The following is an 18,734-nucleotide window of genomic DNA, read 5'->3' as shown; positions in this document are numbered from 1 at the left end:
TCCGCCGCTGTGGCTTTCTCCGGATTTTCTCTGCGAACCCGTTCCTCCGCAGCTGGAGCGCGTCCAGAGTCTCTTTATCAGCTAGCTTTTTGACGCCGGCGTGTAGCCCGGCAAAACCCTGTCTCGACCTCGCCGCCGTTCTGCAGCCGTGTGGAAGCCGCTCCTTCCCTTTCTCGGACTTCCAAGCCAGTCGCTGTCCCCCCCCCCCCCACCCCCCCCGCCGGGAAGGCTGGCGTTGTCTGTGTGCCGCCCTTCATCCGTCTCACGAGTACTCGAGCTCTGAGCGCCGCCTGAGGAAGATCGCGTGAATCTGGGGCGAAGGCCTCTCGACCCGCTGTCGGGCGGCGTGTCCTGGAGGCGAGCGGCTCGATGGCCCAGCGCAGCCGACAGTCCCCCCCTGCGGGCTCTTCTCGCAAGCGCCAGCACCGGGACGAGACAGACGACGAGAGGGACGGTGAGGAGGAGTCCGACAAACCGTCCAAGACTACGAAGACAGACAAGAAGGAGAAGGAAAAGAAAGGCCTTCGGAGTTCCCTGCACGCGGGAGAGAAGAAGAAGTGGAGGAAACGACGAGAGCCCCTAGATGTCAACCTCATCGTTGCCCAAGAAGAAATTGACAAGTAAGGCGTGTTCGGCGTCGGCTTTCCGCGAGTTGCCATCGCCGGCTCTTCCGCTTTTGTGGGTCGGCTGCCTCTGCTGCTTTTCGCTGCCAGAGTGCAAGTGGAGATGCTACCAGGTAACGCCGTTCGCTCTGGTGTCGATGCGCTCCAGTGCACTACACCATTTTTGAGTTGCATGCTAGGGTACCCTGGTCTTTCTAGGTGTTTCAGCCTGTCTCCTCTCTGTCGCCTCCTTTTTCTGTGCCTCGCCTGGCTGCGCGGACGCTCTCGCTCTGTGCGGCTTCTTTTTGCCTCTGGACTTCACCCGTCGTGCCTCCGCCTGTCTTCGCCGTTCCCTGGCTGAAACTCCCCATTCGTCCCACCTTTTCGCGTTGTGTGTGTGTGTGTGTGTGTGTGTGCGGAACTCCCTCATGCGTGCTTCCAGGCCGGACGCTCCTTGCTGGGCGACGCTGCATGCGGGGCCGTCTGCTCTTCTGCCCCGGCGTCTCTGCTGCTGCTGCGGCTTCGCAGCAAAGTATCGCTGCTCGCTCTGCGTGAACGGGCGACGCGTGGGGGCTTTCGCGTCGACAGCGCAGGACGCCGCGCGAACTGGCCAGTCTGGGATGTCTCGCTACCAACTCCAGGCCCGCTACGTTTGCTCCGCGCGCTGTCTTGATGTCCACCAGGCGCACGACTGTGCACCGAAGCATCTTCTCCACTGGATGTGATTCGTCCGCTCTCTGGCCGGCCTGTCCCCCCCCCTCAGCGTCCTCGCCAGTGCGATGCTGCGCAGCGAAGGTATGTATCCTCGCGCGTGGAGTGGACGCTCTGGAGAAAGCTCCGTTCAGCCCTGAGACGGTCAGTCAGCGATAGAGGCCGTTGACCAGGCGCGGTGGATCTGCGTGCTTGCGGAAAGGGAGCTGCTGACAAAGCACCGGAGCGTGGCGACGCGCGTCTGTCGACGTGCGGCAGAAAGGAAGTCTCGAGAGAGGTTGAGACGTCCGCACGTGCTTTGCTGGATCTGTGCGTGAGGTCGTCGCGGGGGTTTTTGTTCGGTGTCTCAATTCCGCTGGAGTATGACATTGTCTCGAGCGCTGTAGGCAGCAGCGCGACTCCCGGAGGGAAGAGAAGGTTCCCTTCTCGTGCTGGGCCATCGGGGAGTCCCGGAAAAACCTGTTTTATTTTGTCACTCAGAAAATCGGGTGAAGAAAAACACGCGTTCTATTGAACTGTGACCTGCCGAACTCGCCTTCCACGGATGTGTGCGCCCGCGCCGCAGCTGGAGTTTGCTGGGAGAATCGGCTTCCAGACAGCTGCGTGGGAAGCGTTCGCGGTTTCCAACAAACGCAACACCCCCTCAAGCACTGTTTTGACTCCTCCCCAGAGAAAAAAAAAGCTGCAAATGCCTCTGGTGGGACGAACCCCACTCACGCGTTTGCACGACATGTTATTCGACGGGGCGTAGCCCTCTTCTCACTCACTCACTCACTCCTCGCCGGTGATGCCCATGTTAAGCGTAACATGCGTGCTGCCAAGAAGGCCGAGCCCGCGCCCCAACGCACCCGGGCTAGGTACCTAAGGTGTATTTCCTCTCTGGTTTTAGGATTTGGACACTCTCATGTGAACATCGTTCAGAACAGAGGCGTCTGTCCTTGAGTATACATATATCCCTGTTCGGCTGTACCTCCACGATTGGCTGCCTGCGGCAGTTGTTGTGTGTCGCGGTAACCTAGACAGTAGCAGGCCTTGCCGTCAGCGCAACATTTGGTCGGCACACGCGGGTATTTACTAGGTCGGGCGTTTTGTTGGGATGTCGGAGAGATTCAGAGTGACCTGACGCTCCACAGCGTGAGTCAGAAATGGATCCATTTTAGCGGACGCACTCTTTTACAGTTGACGCGGATTCGTCTGTTCGGCCACGAACGGGAGACCGGTCTGCCCGCGAGACACAAGCCCGAGCCTGACGGCTGAGTCCGTTCCCTGTCTGTTGCGTGTCACGTTAAAAAGAAGAGTTTTCCATGAGGCAAAATCGCAGGGTAAGGTGTTTCTTACACACCACGGCCTGCTCGAGTCTGCGAATTGACTGGCTGTGTCAGAACTGTGGACATAAAGAGCACAACAATCGACTCCTCACCTCGGTGGTTCTCGTTCTTCTCTCCCCGCACGCGTTGCTTTCGTTCTTCTATTTACTCTAGGTGGGGGGGGGGGGGGGGGGGTTCGGGGGGTATATATACTACGAGTTGGACAACTGGTTTAGATCTTGAATGTCTTGTTTTAGCGGATCCAATTTCTATTGTGCTTTGCAAGACCACCACGTGAAGTGGAAATTTTTGGTGGATATGATTTGGAAGATGTAACTGTTAGTAAGAGTTTTATGTCAACAGTTATTTAGTTCCCTCCATATGAATATTTATGAGTTCTTTTTTATATTATAACGAAAATGATATTGAATTCAATAAGGTGGAAGTTCCTTGCGCTGGCGCACAGCAATCATGAAGAAAACGGAGGTGTATCTGTATCTCAGAAATGGAGTCATATTCAGTATCCTAGGGGTACTGGAAGGTCTCGGTTTAGTCGGTTTGAGTTATACCAGTGTGAACACATGTAAGAGCATCCAAAATAACGGTAAGGTCCTGATTGGTGGGGTCCGTTTTAGTTACTCAAAGAATATCTGTTTGAAATTCGGTAGTGGTCTAGGTTGGACAATGTACCCTCCATTAAGTATTAATTTGTTGGTGTTAAATCCTGGTTACTTGGAGGTCTTCCTGTCGGGATCTTGTGCAGGAGGTCAAAAAACTAGATCTTACACATTTGGTCGATCATCTTTACTGCTCTTGTGGTAGCATTTACCTATTCGTACCGGTGGATTAGTTAGAATTCTACTATATGTACAGGTACATACAGAATTCTATGATTCTACGTACTCGCGATATAGTGTATCATATCGACATCTCTTCTAGTTTTTCGGACATCCTGAAGTATATGTTCTCCGCACTTAAAGTTGCCTTCTATCCTCATACGATAATGACGAATGTTACCTACTTCATGCGTTGAAGTTCATTAATTCGTGTCGCCCGCCACTCTTGGATGTCTCTATCCTTCGCGCCTGCATCTGATGCTGACTGATTTTTGACGCACGCCGTCGCAACACACTTCTTGCAAGCAGACTGCCTAATTCGTGCTGGAGAGCCCGAACGCCACTCTCCCGTCAGCAAATATCTGTCATAGGCGATTTGGGACCTTGAAAGAATCGTCACGGCTTTTTGCTGACTCCGCCTAACACTGTCCTCTTCAGCGTGATGTGGCAGCTGAGCTCTCCGTCTCCGCGCGAGGCTGCTCTCCTGTCACGGATGTCACTGATTCCGTTACAAGCTTCTCATTTCTTTGCTCATCGCTTCCCCATGTTCGTAAGCCGCAATGGTCCTGAAGAGAAGACGGGGCCTTGTGGATAGAAAGACAGGGAGCAGAAAGCGGTTCCAAGTTTTGGGGTCGCGGCTTCAAGAGCCTCGTGGTGCCCTCCCAAAATGCCTTCAGTTCGCTATAAATCTTCAACACCTCCGCCTTCCGCCGCTTACAATCTTTTCGCAGCATTTGTCTCACTCGCCCCCCAAACACGAAGGGATTCGGTCTCACGCTTGCGTCTCCTCTGATTCTCTTCTTTGCCTGCACGTGTTTCCAGTCATGTTGACGCATAAACGCCTCCACGTAATGACTGCGCTATCCCAGCGTCAAAATCCGCATCCCGGAGAGTGAGGTCTCGCACTTTTCCACAACACGCATGCTTTATAGGGAATTCTCGCGCAACTTCCCGCGGCGCTGGTCCCGCGTGAGCGAAGAGCGCTTTCTGCGCTGACAAGGCCTTTGAACGGCGACTACCAGAAAACCGCGAAGACAGCGCAGCCACAGGCTGCCGAGATTTTTACCGGTGTTTGCGACGGGATAGAAACCGTCTGTGGAGACGACGCATCCCGGACCTTGCGCGACAGACGTCGCTGAGCTACAGCAGTTGCGTTCCCGCGCTGTGAACCCCCCCGAAAAAAGTTAAGAAACGCAAGCACAGGCTCCAGCTACAGCCGCACAGACCCGCGGGAAAAAAACCGAGCACGGTCCTACGTGTTCGGGTGGCGTTCCACCTCGCGTGACAAGACGCGGAAACGCGATCGACTCCACGCGTTTTCTGTTGTCAAAGTGTGTTTTTCTCCGAGGACTTCCGCCGGCGGAAACGAAGCTGTCCACGCAGCCGCGTCACCGTGGCCTTGCTCACGTGCACAGGAATGCCGCGTTGACCCATAAACCGCGCGAGGTGCGGTGTGCACCAAAAGGCAAGCGCGACCTGAAAGTTAGCAGAAAACGCGCAAGAAACCGGGAACAAGCCGCTGACGCAGGAGGCCGCGGGCGCCTACTGGCTGTTAGAGCCACGACTGTGTTTTCCCTCTACGTCTTCGCCCCGTGCTTCCCATCGAACTGGATCTTTCCTACAAACGCACACGGAAGCTCTGACACAGGAGTAAGGACGGCCGTCCTCACAGGCGCGCGACATCGTTCTCACAAGTCAGCGGAAGCCGCCAAGCGGCGGCTTCCGCTGTCTCACGGCGAGGAGCGTGCAGCCCCTAAAACGTTCGGGCCGAGACCAGCTCATGTACGTAGGCTTCACAGAAAACCGGAACGCAGCATGGACCAGACAAGCACAGGAAGGCGTAACTCGTGAAAAGCCCCCGGCGCCCTAGCAAGACACCAAGGGTGCCAGAGCCGGGACACCTGCTCGCAGGTAAACAAAACGAGGCCGTTCCGCGCAACACATCCATGTCTCCACGCGACTCCGACAGCCCACGCTGGATGTGTCGCCGTTCTCGCGGCCGATGGCAGCGTGTGCGGGAGGGGGTGGGAGCAACACTTCCACGTCGTGAGAGACGCATGCACTGAGAGATCAGGTTGCGCAACACACAAAGGTTCACACGGTGAGCCGTACCTGGACGGGCGTCAGAGGTTTGCATGCTGCGTAGGCGAAGAGCAGGCGGCCCCAGAAGGCGCTGTTCTCGTTGACTGGAGACGCACAGAGCCGGACAAAAACTACACACGGGGGACATGCGACGCGACGAGACACAAGTCGAAGCCTCGAGAGGCCGGAGGCGAGACGAACTCCCCGCCAAGAATAGCGTGGACTGCGAGAAGCCGAACAGGAGCCCAGACACACGATCCCTTGGAAAAAACCCGAAACTGCATGTGCGCGTCCCTCCGGTTGCTTTCACGTGCGTGCCGGCCTTCTCGTTATTTCGCGATTTCGTCTCGACTCTGTCGTGGAGCGCGTCGATTGTCCCCCGGAAGGCGCGCCTAAAGAGACGCACCCCCCGCCTCCCCCGGTGCACTAGAGCCCACACTGGAAAACGCGAGACGCGTAGAGACGGCGCGACGCGGCGCATGCGCACGCCACCCCCGCCCCCGCGAAAAAAAACCTACGCAGGGATTCTTTGTCGACGATTTTGTCGAGGTGAAGCCAGTCGGCGACCCGCTGGACCGACTCGTCACTGATCATCTGCGCGAGTCCAAAGAGAGCGAGGAAAGTCGCGACGTGGACGCTGAGGGGAATCGAAAAGAGAGCGTAGCACACAAACGCACATGCGACGCGGGATCTCTCCAGTGACTCTCAAGTCCTTTCCATGCACACGGACAAACTGAAAAACCTCGGATCAGTGCTGCCAGCAGCCTTCCGCTTTCCTCAGTCCACGCAGCGCGTCGAGAAAAACGCGATGTGCGGTCCTTGTCTTTCTACCGCGGCCTTATGCAGCCATCTCGGGCGCCGAGAGAGCCAAGGGAAGCTGGAGAAAAAGTATTTTAAGAGGCATTAAAACCAAACAGAAGTCAAACGGAGTACGGTTCTAACGAAACCTAGGCAGCTCACTATCGTCGCCTTGGTAAAACGAGGACTTCGCCAACTAGCTGGGATCCTTCCTAGCTTTTAGCACTGAATCCACGAATACGCGTCGGTAAGGAAATCATGCTAGCCACGAATGGAACAAACCCGGGACGCTCAAACAAAGGTAGGCCATGCGCCTTGTGGCGAGCGGAAACTCAGTCGATTGACGTGTAAAGGCACGCGGTCTCTGAGGGATTCGGAACTGTCGTCTCCCACAGTCGCGTCGGAGAAACCCCAGAAACTCCCCCCCACAAAACGGCAAGAGAGAGACGCGTGTCAAGACGTGGGGATGACGGCGGAAACGAGGAGCAAGACAGAGAGCGGAGAGAGAGTGGCTTTTTGCAGCGTGACCTTGGCGGCCCAAGAGGGAAAACGCATGCGGTCCGACGGCATTCGCACAAGTGACGCTCCACCATGAGAAAAGGCGAATGGCGAGAGCAAGAAAGAGAAATATAGGTCTATGGCCGAAAGACAGATCAAAGCGGAGACGGTCTGATGTCGGAAGTGGTTTTTCGAGATTCTCACCCGGCGTAGGCCAAGACTGAGGCCCATCCGTACTTCTCCCAGAGTCCCTTCAAACGTTCTGTGGCCTGGAGAGACCCGCGAAGTCGCACGCACAACAGACACCAGAAACCGGAACATGCGAAACGAGCGAGGGCGGGAGATATACACGGCCTTTGCAACCAGGAGAGAAGAGTCGCCAGAAACAACGAAGCAAAAGGAAAAAGGGCCGTCATCAGATGCAGAGAGGAGCCCGCCCGCGCGCGGGAGAGAGTCTCGCCGAAAGGCCTCACAACACACACAGAACAAGCTGCAAACGCTGGCGGCGTTATTGTAATCACGGCGCGTCGTGCGAGAGATCCACGGATGGCCACAAGGCGCGGGTCACCCAGAAAGAGCGCAGTGGCGCCGGTGCCCGCTCCGCTCGTTTTGCCAGTACCTGGCGATCCACGTTCCATCTGCTTACTTTCACACGCTCTCGCTCCCCTCCTTCTCTGTCTAAAGCGGCAAATTGCATATCACACATGCAGCCGTAAATATATAGATAGAGGTACACATATATGCATGGTGGTACATGCATAGGTTGATGCATAGGTATATGCACAGGCATATGCATATGTATGTACACGATGCGTGTGAAGCCCCGTGAGTGAGAGTTTTGTTATTCCACGCCACGGCGGGGGCTGTGCGGCGTGTTGTTCTCCGAGTTGCGGACTCCGGGGTTGGCAGCGGGGCGAACGTGTGGGCAGAACGTCCTTTCTGTTTCGTACCTTTTTGCCTTGGTGCATCATCTGGGACTTGACTTGTCGGAGTTGTTGCATTTGGCCACTGTGTCGCAGTTGGAGGAGGGCGGCTTCGACTTTCCGGCGGCGCATGTCGATCCAGAGGATGCCGCGCTCTTGCACGGCTCTTTGCTGGCGCTGGACGAGGCGCATGAGATGTTGTCTTTGTGCCCGCAGTTTGGACTTTTGTCTCTCGAGAAACGCCTTTCTGTCCAAGTACGCGAAGGCGCGGGCCTCTCCCTTCGTTGCTTGCCACTGCGCCCGCAGGTCTGCGCTCCGCGATTCCCACGCGGCTCTCAGCCGGTTCTTTCCCACGTCCAGAAAGGACGCGGCCCCGCGTGCGGGATCCTTCGTTCGCTTCCCGTGCAACTGGCCTGATAGGCTCTTGCGAAGAGCGGCGTTTCCGAGCTCGTGGCCTCGGCCTTCCCGCCACGACCGCGGGACTGGATACAGAAGGCGACAGCGCCGGAACAACGCAGCGTGGTCCCGCGAAAACCGAACGAACATGTCGACAGACAAACGCTGCAAACTGCGCATCGCAGAAGAGGGAGAAGAAGAGGGAGAAGAAGAGGGGGAAGAAGAGGGGGAAGATGCGGGAGAAGACGAGGGAGAAGAAGCGGGAGAAGACGATGGAGAAGAAGAGGGAGAAGAACCGAGAGAAGAAGAAGACGAGGGAGAAGAAGAGGAAGAGGACGAGTTGGCGAAAAGCCGAAGAGAAACCCGAGGCGTTGAAGGCGTGGGAGGATTGTGGCGGACGGAGAAGAGAGAGGAAAGTGGATGCGTGGTCTTGGCAGTTTCCAAGTACGGGTTGACGCCCGAGGCCAAAAGAGGAAACGACGGCAACTGAGACCGAGAGAAGCTGTGCTCTCCCCCGTGTCCAGTGAGGTGAGAATCCAGCTGCGGAGACAGCGGAGAGTCTCTGCACAAAACGACAAACATTTGAGAAGACGAGGGAGGCAGAGACAGGGATAAAGCCGATAGAGGAGGCGAGGAACGTCGAGGGAGAGAGAGCGACGCAGCGGGCGAAAAAGAGAAGTGAGACTGGAGAGGAGAGAAAGTCGGAGCCGCGGAAGAAGGCCGCTTCCCCGGCCTTCTTCCGCGGGAAGGGGACGGGAAGGCGAGGGGATTTGTCGCCTGAGAGAGTGGAGTCGCCGAAACGCTCGTGTTCCCCGGGTGAACTGAGGAAGCTGCATGCCTTCGAGGCACGCACGAGCCGTAATTTTCCAGTCTTTCCGAGAGAGTCCGCACTGCTGCTCGGCGCTGCAGGGGCGCCGCTCGCTGGGCGAGTTGCCAGATTTTCGCCGCCATTGCCTCAAGAAAAAGGACGAGACGCTCCGGACGAGAGAAAAGAAAGAAGAGAACTGCGTGAGAAGAACGAGGAAGAACGGCGTGAGACACCGGCGATTTGCGCAGAAAAAACCCGCGCGATGTGTGCAGGAAGCATCGGAAGGACCGAAGGAGAACGCCTGAAAAGTGAGCAGAGAGAATCGGGAGAGAGAAAAAAAGGAAAAGGGAAACGAGAGGTCCACAAAAAGAGGCGGATCCAGGCCTGAAGACGCTGCAAACCGACGAAGAAAAAGCGTTTCCGACTTCCTTGGCGGGAGATTCCCTGACAAAGGAGGAGAGAGAAAAAACTCGCCCCGAACCGAATGAACGAGGGAAAGCGCTTCGTTTGCTTCCCTTTTCGAACTCAAAAATCGATTCAAGGGCCCGAATCGAAGCACAGAATGGGAAAAATGTGGATGTGGTTTAGGCGCCGCGTCTCCGCCGGGTCACGGCGTGCATGTGCTGAAGATTTTGCATGCGCTCGGGCGTGAGCACAAGAGGTTCCGAAAAAGTGGCGACTTTTTCCGGGAAAGCGGAGATTGCCTGAAAACAGATCTTTCTCGCTGATTCCTTCTCTTGACTCTTCTTCTCATCTCCACAGACACGCAGCGTCTCAATTGCCAGGATTGCTAGGACACAAACTGTGGAGGGAGCTCGACGCTCAAGCGTCGAGAGTTCTCACTTCTTCCCCTGGACAAAACCTTTTCGTTTCTCTGGCTCGGCCTTTCAGCCCCTATCTGTCTTTACACTTGGTTTTCCTTTTTCCTCTTCAGTGAACTTTTTCTTCCGTAGAAAGAGATCTCTCTGCTGTCCACCCGCGGTCCCCTCCAAAACCACCCTCAGTTGTCTTCGGTCTCCCAGAAGTCGAGACGCTCGTATTGCGCTTCCCTCGTCCCGTTCCCTTGTGTGTTACTTTCTCTCTTTCTCTCTCATTCTGTCTCTCTCTCCCTCGTGTCTTTTTTCTTCCTCCCGTCGTTTTTCTTCCTCTTCCTCCCTTTCTTCCTCTTCCTCTCGTCGTTTTTCTTCCTCCTTCTCTCTTTCTCTTCGTTTTTTCTCTTCCTCTCCTCCTTTTCTCTCTTTCTCTTTGTTTTTTCTCTTCCACACCATGGCGGCGCGAAATCCTGGGCCCTCGTTGAATCCGCCCCCCATCGCCTTCCCCTCTTTCAACCGCCGCTGCCAAAAAGATTGGATCGCTCGTCGAGCCTTCGCAGAGAACGAAGTAAACGGTCGAATCTACAAAAACGTGTATCAGAATCTCGGATTCAAAGGGCCCATTCCCATCCTCAACAAGGTACACATTTACAGCTCGGCACCTCCACCACCTCCATACACGACTATCACCATTCTTAATTACACATACTCATATTCTCTTACATTCTCACATTGACACGTACGCATATTCGTACATACTCATGTTTACCCCTACGCACATATATATACATATATATATACATACATATACATATATATATTTATTTATTTATGAGTTTCTCTTTCTACGCGTGCGCCGCAGACGAGTGAATGGGCGACTGACCCAGGCAGGCGATCGAGTGCAGAGGTGTGCTCTGAGACTGTCGCCTGTTTTCTTTTTCTTTTTCGTGTGAGACACAGCAGCTTGTGTGTGCAGCCCTTTGCATGTTTGTGTGTAAATTCATACATTTCGGTCTGCACAGCCCGGGGCTTGACCAGATTCGTAAGCTGAACGCACACTGCCTCACGATCGGAAGGCTCGAGACCGTGCGATCTGCTTCCAGGTTGGGCTGTACCGCATCCGCATGCGCTGCATCTCGGGCGGATACAGCCGAGGTATTTTTCGCTTCACGAGGATGGCCCGAATGGGAATGCTTCAACTCGCTCGAGAAGGATGGCTAAAGAAATATGGATATCGCCCAGGGCTCTTCCGATAGAGAAAGCCTTCCACCCCGCTTCCCCTGCAAAAGATACCAAACAAATTGTGGATACACAAAACATAAAACACAGTTTTCTATGCATACGCACACATCTATACATCCATATATATATATATATATACGTTGATGCGGATGTACACATGGAGGTACAGCTCTACATGCATATATATATATATATATATATATGTGGTGACATGCATTGCCTATGAGCGCGTGTAGCAGTAGAGGATATTTTTGTTCGTGGTGTTCAGCTGAAGGCTGGTCGTGTTGTGGCTGCAGTTTCTCTGCTTCATTTTTTGTTTACGAAAAAAATGAGGACAGAGGAGGCCGGTTGCGACAGCTCGTGCCTGAAGAAACGGGATTCCGTGGCGGGGTTCAAGCGCCTGGAAAATGTGTTTTTTTCTGGACAAGATCGAATGACTCCCCGGAGTCTCTGCAAACAGACATGCCCGGGGATCTCGCATCTGATTCAAGAACACAGAAACGTGGGGGGAGAGGCGTGTCTTGTCCCTCAAAGCAACGGCGTTTTCAGTCTCTCGACAAAACACATTTCTGCGTTCCCTTTATTTCACGCCTCTGTGGATTTCCTTCCTGTCGTCCTTTTCCTTCCTCATCTTGTGAGTCTCCAGCGCGTTCATTTTCTCTGTTTGCTTTCCTGACCCTCTTCTGTCTTCTCTCCTCTTCCCCCTATCTGCGTTTTACGCTCTCTGTTGCCTCCCCTTTCTGTCCCTTTCTCCCTTTTATTCTTTTCTTCTATTTCCCGCGAAGATTCCTTTCAGAGCTGTGTTGCGAAAGGAGATTCTTAGACATCTGAACAGACTTCGAGACGAAACGTATAGACGAAAATGACCATCAGACACATGCTGCGGCAGATTTCTGTTTTTCCAGCAGAGAACAGAGGCTTTCTCTCTCTTCAGACAGAGTGTCTCGTTCTGAGGAAGAAAGAAGGGACAAAACACGGTACTTGGAAGTTTTTCCCGGGGAGTTCACGTTTCTGGTATTTCTCTCGAGGCGCTTGCGTCGCGTTTCGTGCATCCTGTAAATCTTGCTTCGAACCACATTGCATGCATATTCAACCCCTTAAAAAAGAAGCTGGACAAACCTCAGAAACCGACTGCCATCTCCCATGTATATAAGTTCATCACTATGATGACCGATAAATATATACATATATACACAATACATATGAATATATATATATATATATATATATAGGCGTATACTTTTGTTTCCAAAGTTTCTCTCGGTAAGACAGGATCCATGCGAGGCAACCCCGTGCACTGGAGTATCTGTTTGTTTTCGTTAAGGCTGAGCATATGCTTCATGCAGGTGTTTTTCTTCATTTGAAAGGGAGTTAGGAGTTAGGGTTCTCCTTTTCAAACTAAAAGATTTGAAAAGTTTGTCTCTTTCAAGGAGGCTCGGCGCGACGAATGTGTGTCTTGGCTGCTCCGAGGGTCTGATTTTTTGAGAACGGCGGAAGCGTGGAGACGACGCTTCTTTCTGCCCAAAGTAGGCATTTTCCCTCTTTCTTCCGCAAGAGGTTTTCTGCGCGCCGTCGCTTGTGGCGAGGTTGTGCCTGGCTGTTGTTAGAAGGCATCGACACGACGCGGACGTTCCTCTCTGGCGATTCTCGCCGTTTTCGTCTTGGGAGAAAGGCGCATTTTGCCGAAGTTCTGGAATCTGTCTTGGCGGTTCTGGGCCTCGAGACACTCTGCTGTGGCTGCTTTCCTTCGAATCCTGGCCAGGACGGCGAACCGAGACACAAACAGAAAAGCCGAGTTGGAAAGAAAGGATCCGTGCATGCACGCGTGCCTTTTCACTCCAACCGTCCTGGACGGCATCGTAAAGCTGTCTTTGGGAAAATGCTCCCCTGTTCCTGGAAAAAACTCCATTTCCTCGGAATATTTCAGTCGCAAACCACACGCTTCCGAGGCGGGGAAAAGACACCGTTGAAACGTTTCTTCGGATGCTGAGGAAACGACGGCGACAGAGAGAGTGCGTGGCTGAACGGGCGTAGCCGCTGTTTTTCCTGTTTTCACAGAGCCTCTCTCTGTCCACACTTTCCCCTTTTTCGTTTCCTCCCCTTCTGCATCGGCCACAGCGAGAAGGATTTGCAACTTCCTTGCTATCTCACTCTCTCCTCCATTGAGAAGACGGCCGAGCTGCGCCGAAAACAACAAGTCTTCGCCTCTCCTCTTTCGTTTTTTTCGCGGTCTGCCAGTTGTGTACCTGTGTGTGTATAAAGGAGAGAATCCCCGTTTTTTTTCAGTTTGCATGCTGATCTTCTCTTCTTCCTTCGGGTCCTCGTTTCTTCTTTGTGTCTTCCTTTTTCGGCGAGTCCGCAAACTCTCTTCTCTCCGCTCTTCTCTCTCAGGACAGGCGACGCCCCTCGATTCTCGCCGTCTCGGCGTTTGTCTTTTTCTCTTTCGGGTTTGAGGGAAGCGCGTCTCCAGTCCGTCTCTGTCTCCTCTCCCTTTTCCTTTCCACGCGTGCCTGTGCTTTTCGCCGCCCGCGACATCGCGGAAACGACCGTCTTTCTGTCAGCCTCTCCTCTCTCCTCGCTCTCTCTGCGCCTCACGGAGCTGATGCGTGCGATCTCGTGTCCTCTAGTCCACTCACTTGCTTCTGAACACTCGCTTTTCTTCCTCTGTTGAATCTTCAAGGACGCCGATTCCCTTGTCTTTTTTTCGCAAGACGCTGTTCTTCTCTCGTGTCCCTTCCGGCTCTTCACATCTTCCCGAGACGCAGCCGTCCTGTCCCCGCGGGCTGTGAGGGGACGAGAGGAGAGAGGCTCTCGACTTGCCTTTCAACGCCGCGGGTGTATGCACGTCTTCTTTCTCGCTTCCTCGCGCCACTCTCTCCAACTTTGTCTCCGGGGAAACGCGTCTCCTTTCAGAAACAAATCGTTTTCTGAAACCGAGAGACTGTCTCCAGGGCTCGAAATCTCTCTTTTCTTCTCTCTGTCGCGATTTCCCTCCAAGTTTCTCTGGTTCGCGTTCTTCGTGTCTCTGTTTTTTCACTGCGCGCTGTCCCCTTTTTCAGATCGTCTGTCGACTCCAGCTGCGCTTGATCATCTTTCGAACCATCACGCAGGCGCCACGGTTCGTCTCTTACTTTTTCCTTTCCTTCCAGTTTGCTCCCTACCCACAGCTCGGCCCTGGGACTTCTCTTTCTCCTCTGCTTCTATTTCTTCGCGTTTCGAGTCTCCGCGTTTCGTGTTTTTTTGCCTTTCGTCGTTCCCGCAAGTTTTCCCAACTTTTTCCGCCCTCGAGGCGCCAGCGTGGAGCCTGTCCCCACAGAATGGCATCCGTGGCGAGCGCCGACGGCTTCGCGTGGGGAGCGGCGAGAACGCATGCAGACTCGGGCGTTTCTGGAGAGGCGAGCGCGGCCCCGCCGTGCTTCCGAGGACACATGCTGTGGCGGCGCTGTCTCAAGTGTCTCCGCATCGACGCGGATTCTCTCTGGGAGCGCCTGAGACTCTTGACGGACGAGATTGTCGAGAACGGGCTGAGAGACTTGTCGGCCAAGATCGCCGGGAAGCGCGTCGCGGGCGTCCAGGATCCGTGCCTCGAAGTGCTTCACCACCCCGTCATTCAGCGCATCTGCACGGAGCGCGCGTACCTCGCAGAACTCGCTGTCTACCGGGTAAAAGGAACCGCGTTAAAAAAGAAGGCAGAGAACGAGCGACAGGGAACACCGAGGCAGGAAAAGGGAGAGAAAGAAGGCAACGAGAGAGAAGACCGGATCAAAAAGAGCGAGGGAACCGAGAGGCGGGGAAGTCGAGGGAAAGACCGAGCATCGACGCTTCACATTTTTCGGGGCTGCTTTTCAGGTTCGAGAGAGATCCTGATGGCTTTCTGGAGGCGCGTTTGTTCTGTTTCTCTTCTCTCTCAGACGTGGCTAGATCGCTATCGAGTCTTGGAGCCTCCCGCTGTTTGCGAATGTGGGTATGAACGTGAAGGGACCGCTCCAGCTGCCGCGGCGCCTGGTAAGCATGCATCTTTTCTTTTTCCAGGACAAGCCCGTCTCCCCTCCAGGAGAGCCTGTCAACCTGAAAACCGGTCGGCTCTCTGTCTCACCTCCTTTCTTCATCTCCTTTCCTCCTCTGCGGCGGGATCTTCGCTCTCTTTCTTTTCAGAGGATCCCAGCGCATCTCCGCTTGCGGAGCTCAATGCCGAACAAGCAGACGAAGCGCTGACAAGGCGACAGAAGATTCAGGCGCTGGAGAGGGAACTGCGAGAGAGTGAAGAGGAAGAACAGAGACTTCAAGTCGAACTCGACCAGGTGCGAGATCTCTGCTGGGTCTGATCAGAACCGTTTCTGTGTTACGTGGCGCGTGGGCGCCTATCTTCTGATGGCCTTTCTATCAACGCTCCAGGCATCAGTCTATGCATTTCGAGGCGTATGCTTCTAACACGTATACAACTAGACGCGCAGGATCGTGACAACCCCCCCCCCCCCGGCAAGCTGAGTTTTTTTTGTCTAGATACACAAAATCGCACTTTTTGGATGTTTCTGGGTGTATGGGGTACAGCATTCGCGTCTATACGCGTATAAATACACATGCATGTTTCTCTGTCTTTCTCTTGCGTCTGTTTCGTCAGGAAGTCTTTTATGCTTTTCTGAGACGATTGAAACAGCTCTGCTCTCCGATACTGCCATCTGTCCTCCCTCGTCTCATCCAGGCCGTCTCGTGTCTTTGGGTCTCGCCATATCTCGCGTCTCTCCACGGTTTCGCTTCCCTTTTTTTCTTCCTTTCCACCCGTTCGCGTCTCTTTTTTCCCTCATTCCTTTCCACTCTTTCGCTTCTCCTTTTCCCTTGTGCTTCCTCTCTCTGCGCGTTCCGGTGTCGCGTTCCGGTGCCATCGTCTTCTTTCCTGTCTTTTCTTCGCTGCTTCCCCGGGGTCCTTGTTCAGCTCTTGACGGAAATTGTGGACGAGAACCGCGAGAACGTTCGCCTGCGCACGCGCCTTGCATGCGCCGAGCAGAACGCGCATGCATCGGGGAATTTCGGGAGCACCCGCGATGACGCTGCCCAGGACGAGGCTGGCGATTTTGCCGCGCTCATCCAAGACGTCACGCGCCGATGCGCCAAGCTGGTAAGTGAAAATGCAGACTCTCTGAACGCCACGGGGGGGGGGGGGGGTCGGAAATCGCAAAGGAGCGGTCTCAGCAGGCCGTGAAGCGGGAGAGAAATCCAACGAACAGCTGGAAGAAGAAAGCGACGGAGGCGTCAGGGCCGATCTGAGGCATCTCGTCGTTCTCGGAAGATGGAAGACGCGTCGATATCTGAAACACTCGTGCCGAAGCAAGAACCGAGAACGCTTCTGTTCACGGTTGAACGGATGATGCCCCGGTGTCGGAAAGGAAAAAGGATGATGGCCTGAACAGATTGAAGAGTCTTACGAAGTAGTTCATCTTCAATGTTTATCTTCTACGCGAGTGCATGCATATATGTATACATATGCATATATCTTTATATTTACATCTTTATCTTTTCATCAGACACATCTCCATCGGCAGCTCCCCTCTTCTCGGCGAGTAGCTGTCGAAAAGGCCGTCTCTTTTGGGGAATTTGGGGTTCTGCAGTGGTTTTTGTAAATGTCCAGCTTTCTCTTTCTCTCTCGTGTGTCTTGGGTATGTGGACAGTCGATGATGGCCTCCTGCTTGGCGAACGCCGGTGCGCCGACCGAGGAGGCTGAGTCGTCTTCCTCTCCGTTTCCTTCTCGCCGTCTTCCTTTGTCGGACGGTGGGGCTTCGTCGCCTGCGCGTGCGCGCGGAGAGGAGGCCATTCCACGCCCTCAAGAGCCGCGCAGAGCTTCTTGCTCCCTTCGCTCCCGGTCCCCTTCAGCTGTAGCTACACCGGGGCTGTCGGCGGGCAACCAGCGCGCCTCTGGCGGCGTCCATGCATTCGAGCGCGGCGCAGAAGCGGGTCGTCAAGCGCAGTCGGAGCGCCGGCGTCTCGCCTCGGAACTGGAGACGCCTTGGACCGAAGGGAGCAAGAAGCGACGGCGGGAGGATCGCGCAAATCAGCAAGAGGACACGCGCGACGGAGAGGCCGGTTTCGAAAGAGAGATTGCGCTCCGCCAGGAAAGGCGGAACCTCTCGATGGCGCTGACGGCAGATCGCCGAGCAGTGACGCCTCCGCGAGTGGAGTTGCACGCGTCGCGGCGCGACGCCCAGCGACAGAGCTCGCAGCTGTCGGGGCGGAGATACGGAAGTGGAGAGAGGGAGAGCGCGCGGTCTTCTCTCAGAGGCGGCTCTTCGTGGAAAGAGCGTGAACGTTTCGGAGACAGCGGGGGCGTAAACCCTTCCGAAGAAGGTGTCTTCGCAGGTGAACTTGAGCAGCGACTTGGAACAGCGACCGCGGACCCCGCCGTCTCTGCGGTACTTTATGCGGCGATCGGCGCCTTCGCATCGGGCAGTCCTCGGCGGCAGTCTCCCGGAGGCGCGGGACGCACTTCCTTCTCGGATTCGCAGTTTGCTTTCAAAGCGGAGAGACGAGGACGAGGTCAGCAGCGAGGAGTTCCTCTCCATTGGAGCTGACGAGTCGCCGCTCCTCACGGGTCGCCGGCTGCTCGCGCCGCGGGACGATGTTTGGGAGGAAGAGGGCGTCGGCCTCAATCACCTCCGGTCGCTCCGTTCGTCTCTTCTCGGAGATGCGACTAGCAAAGGCCACAAGGACGACGGCGAAGCGAATCGGCGAGAGGGGAGGTTCTGGGCGACACGGGACGAAGAGCGGAGCCCGACTCCTGTGAGGGGAGTCTCCGCGGAGCATTCCGCTTCGCGGCAGGCTGACGAACAGAACACAACGCGTGAAGAAGAGACGAGTTCCTGGCAGGTTCGCAGAGAGGAGAACGTGGGGTCCACTGTGGCGCACCGACTCAGTGAAGGATTTCTCTCGACGGAGAGACAGGCGTCCAGAAGGCTCAACCGGAGACAGCCCGGGTCGCCGGCGGCGGCTGCCAGCGTAAGGGCCGACGCAAAGGGGGTTTCTCGACCTCCCAAGAAAACACTTTCCAGATGGACGGAAGACTCCGTCGCCAATATATAGTAAAAACCTGTAGAGCCTGCACATATATTTATTTGCGTGTGTCGCTAGATTCAAGTGTTTGCGAAGGAGTAGATTGCTTCGTGCCAATCTAAAGGGATAGACTAGCCACGCAGGAAGGAGCCTAGTGAGGTGAGGACTCCACAGCTTGTCGACAAGTGTACGCTTTTGAATTGACGCGGATAAGATGCTGGGGTGGAAGACCTTCACACAGAATCGAGCGATGCAGCGAGGATTTCCCGTCAAAGAGGCCGGAAAGATTGCACACGGCGCGTGCATGCGCGGAGGGGTCGTGTGGGAGTGGAACCTCTTTTTGCAGAAAGAGGCCTGTTTGCCTGTGCGATGTTTCTCGCGTTGCGTCTTTCCCTGTCGTTCGGTGGTTGGTGTGCCTTTCCGTTTCTCGCCAAAAATACCTGAGGATTCTTCGAAACCGTTTTCTCCGGAGGTACACGTCGCGTTTGTGGTTCCTAGAAAAGAACGTCTCGGCTTCGTGGATCCTGTTCCTGACGTCCACTTCCGTGCGCTGCTTCGGTCGTTGAAATCCACAACGTTCGTCACCCTTTACCGCACCGTTTGGTTTTTGGCACCATGTCCCCCCGGCGTGTTCAGGAGGCGGCTTGGGCGGATCTGTGCCTCGAAACGGCGACGTAG

At 54.9% G+C, this 18,734-nt stretch overlaps 4 protein-coding genes across 4 annotated transcripts; 3 read left to right on the top strand and 1 right to left on the bottom strand.

The window, feature by feature from the left end:
- Nucleotides 1–369: 369 nt before the first annotated feature.
- On the top strand, nucleotides 370–1,327 carry NCLIV_068270 (conserved hypothetical protein; the record flags this gene model as incomplete). The annotated part of the gene is made up of 2 exons (XM_003886379.1): nucleotides 370–620; nucleotides 1,045–1,327. 2 exons carry the CDS (start codon nucleotides 370–372, stop codon nucleotides 1,325–1,327), a joined length of 534 nt encoding a protein of 177 aa, XP_003886428.1.
- A 3,455-nt stretch (nucleotides 1,328–4,782) lies between these two features.
- Nucleotides 4,783–8,735, bottom strand: NCLIV_068260 (conserved hypothetical protein; the record flags this gene model as incomplete). Its single annotated transcript, XM_003886378.1, has 5 exons — nucleotides 4,783–4,932; nucleotides 5,569–5,642; nucleotides 6,057–6,175; nucleotides 7,039–7,103; nucleotides 7,785–8,735. 5 exons carry the CDS (start codon nucleotides 8,733–8,735, stop codon nucleotides 4,783–4,785), a joined length of 1,359 nt encoding a protein of 452 aa, XP_003886427.1.
- Nucleotides 8,736–10,227: 1,492 nt separating this feature from the next.
- NCLIV_068250 (conserved hypothetical protein) lies at nucleotides 10,228–11,029 on the top strand (the record flags this gene model as incomplete). Its single annotated transcript, XM_003886377.1, has 2 exons — nucleotides 10,228–10,413; nucleotides 10,877–11,029. The coding sequence occupies 2 exons, from the start codon at nucleotides 10,228–10,230 to the stop codon at nucleotides 11,027–11,029; spliced, it is 339 nt and encodes a 112-aa protein (XP_003886426.1).
- Nucleotides 11,030–14,332: 3,303 nt separating this feature from the next.
- On the top strand, nucleotides 14,333–18,734 carry NCLIV_068240 (conserved hypothetical protein; the record flags this gene model as incomplete). Its single annotated transcript, XM_003886376.1, has 7 exons — nucleotides 14,333–14,677; nucleotides 14,927–15,020; nucleotides 15,171–15,316; nucleotides 15,949–16,131; nucleotides 16,682–17,366; nucleotides 17,458–18,002; nucleotides 18,693–18,734. 7 exons carry the CDS (start codon nucleotides 14,333–14,335, stop codon nucleotides 18,732–18,734), a joined length of 2,040 nt encoding a protein of 679 aa, XP_003886425.1.

The sequence above is a fragment of the Neospora caninum genome, chromosome XII, assembly GCF_000208865.1.
Source record: "Neospora caninum Liverpool complete genome, chromosome XII".
Taxonomy (NCBI): domain Eukaryota; phylum Apicomplexa; class Conoidasida; order Eucoccidiorida; family Sarcocystidae; genus Neospora; species Neospora caninum.
This window is presented reverse-complemented; position numbering and strand designations above follow the sequence as displayed.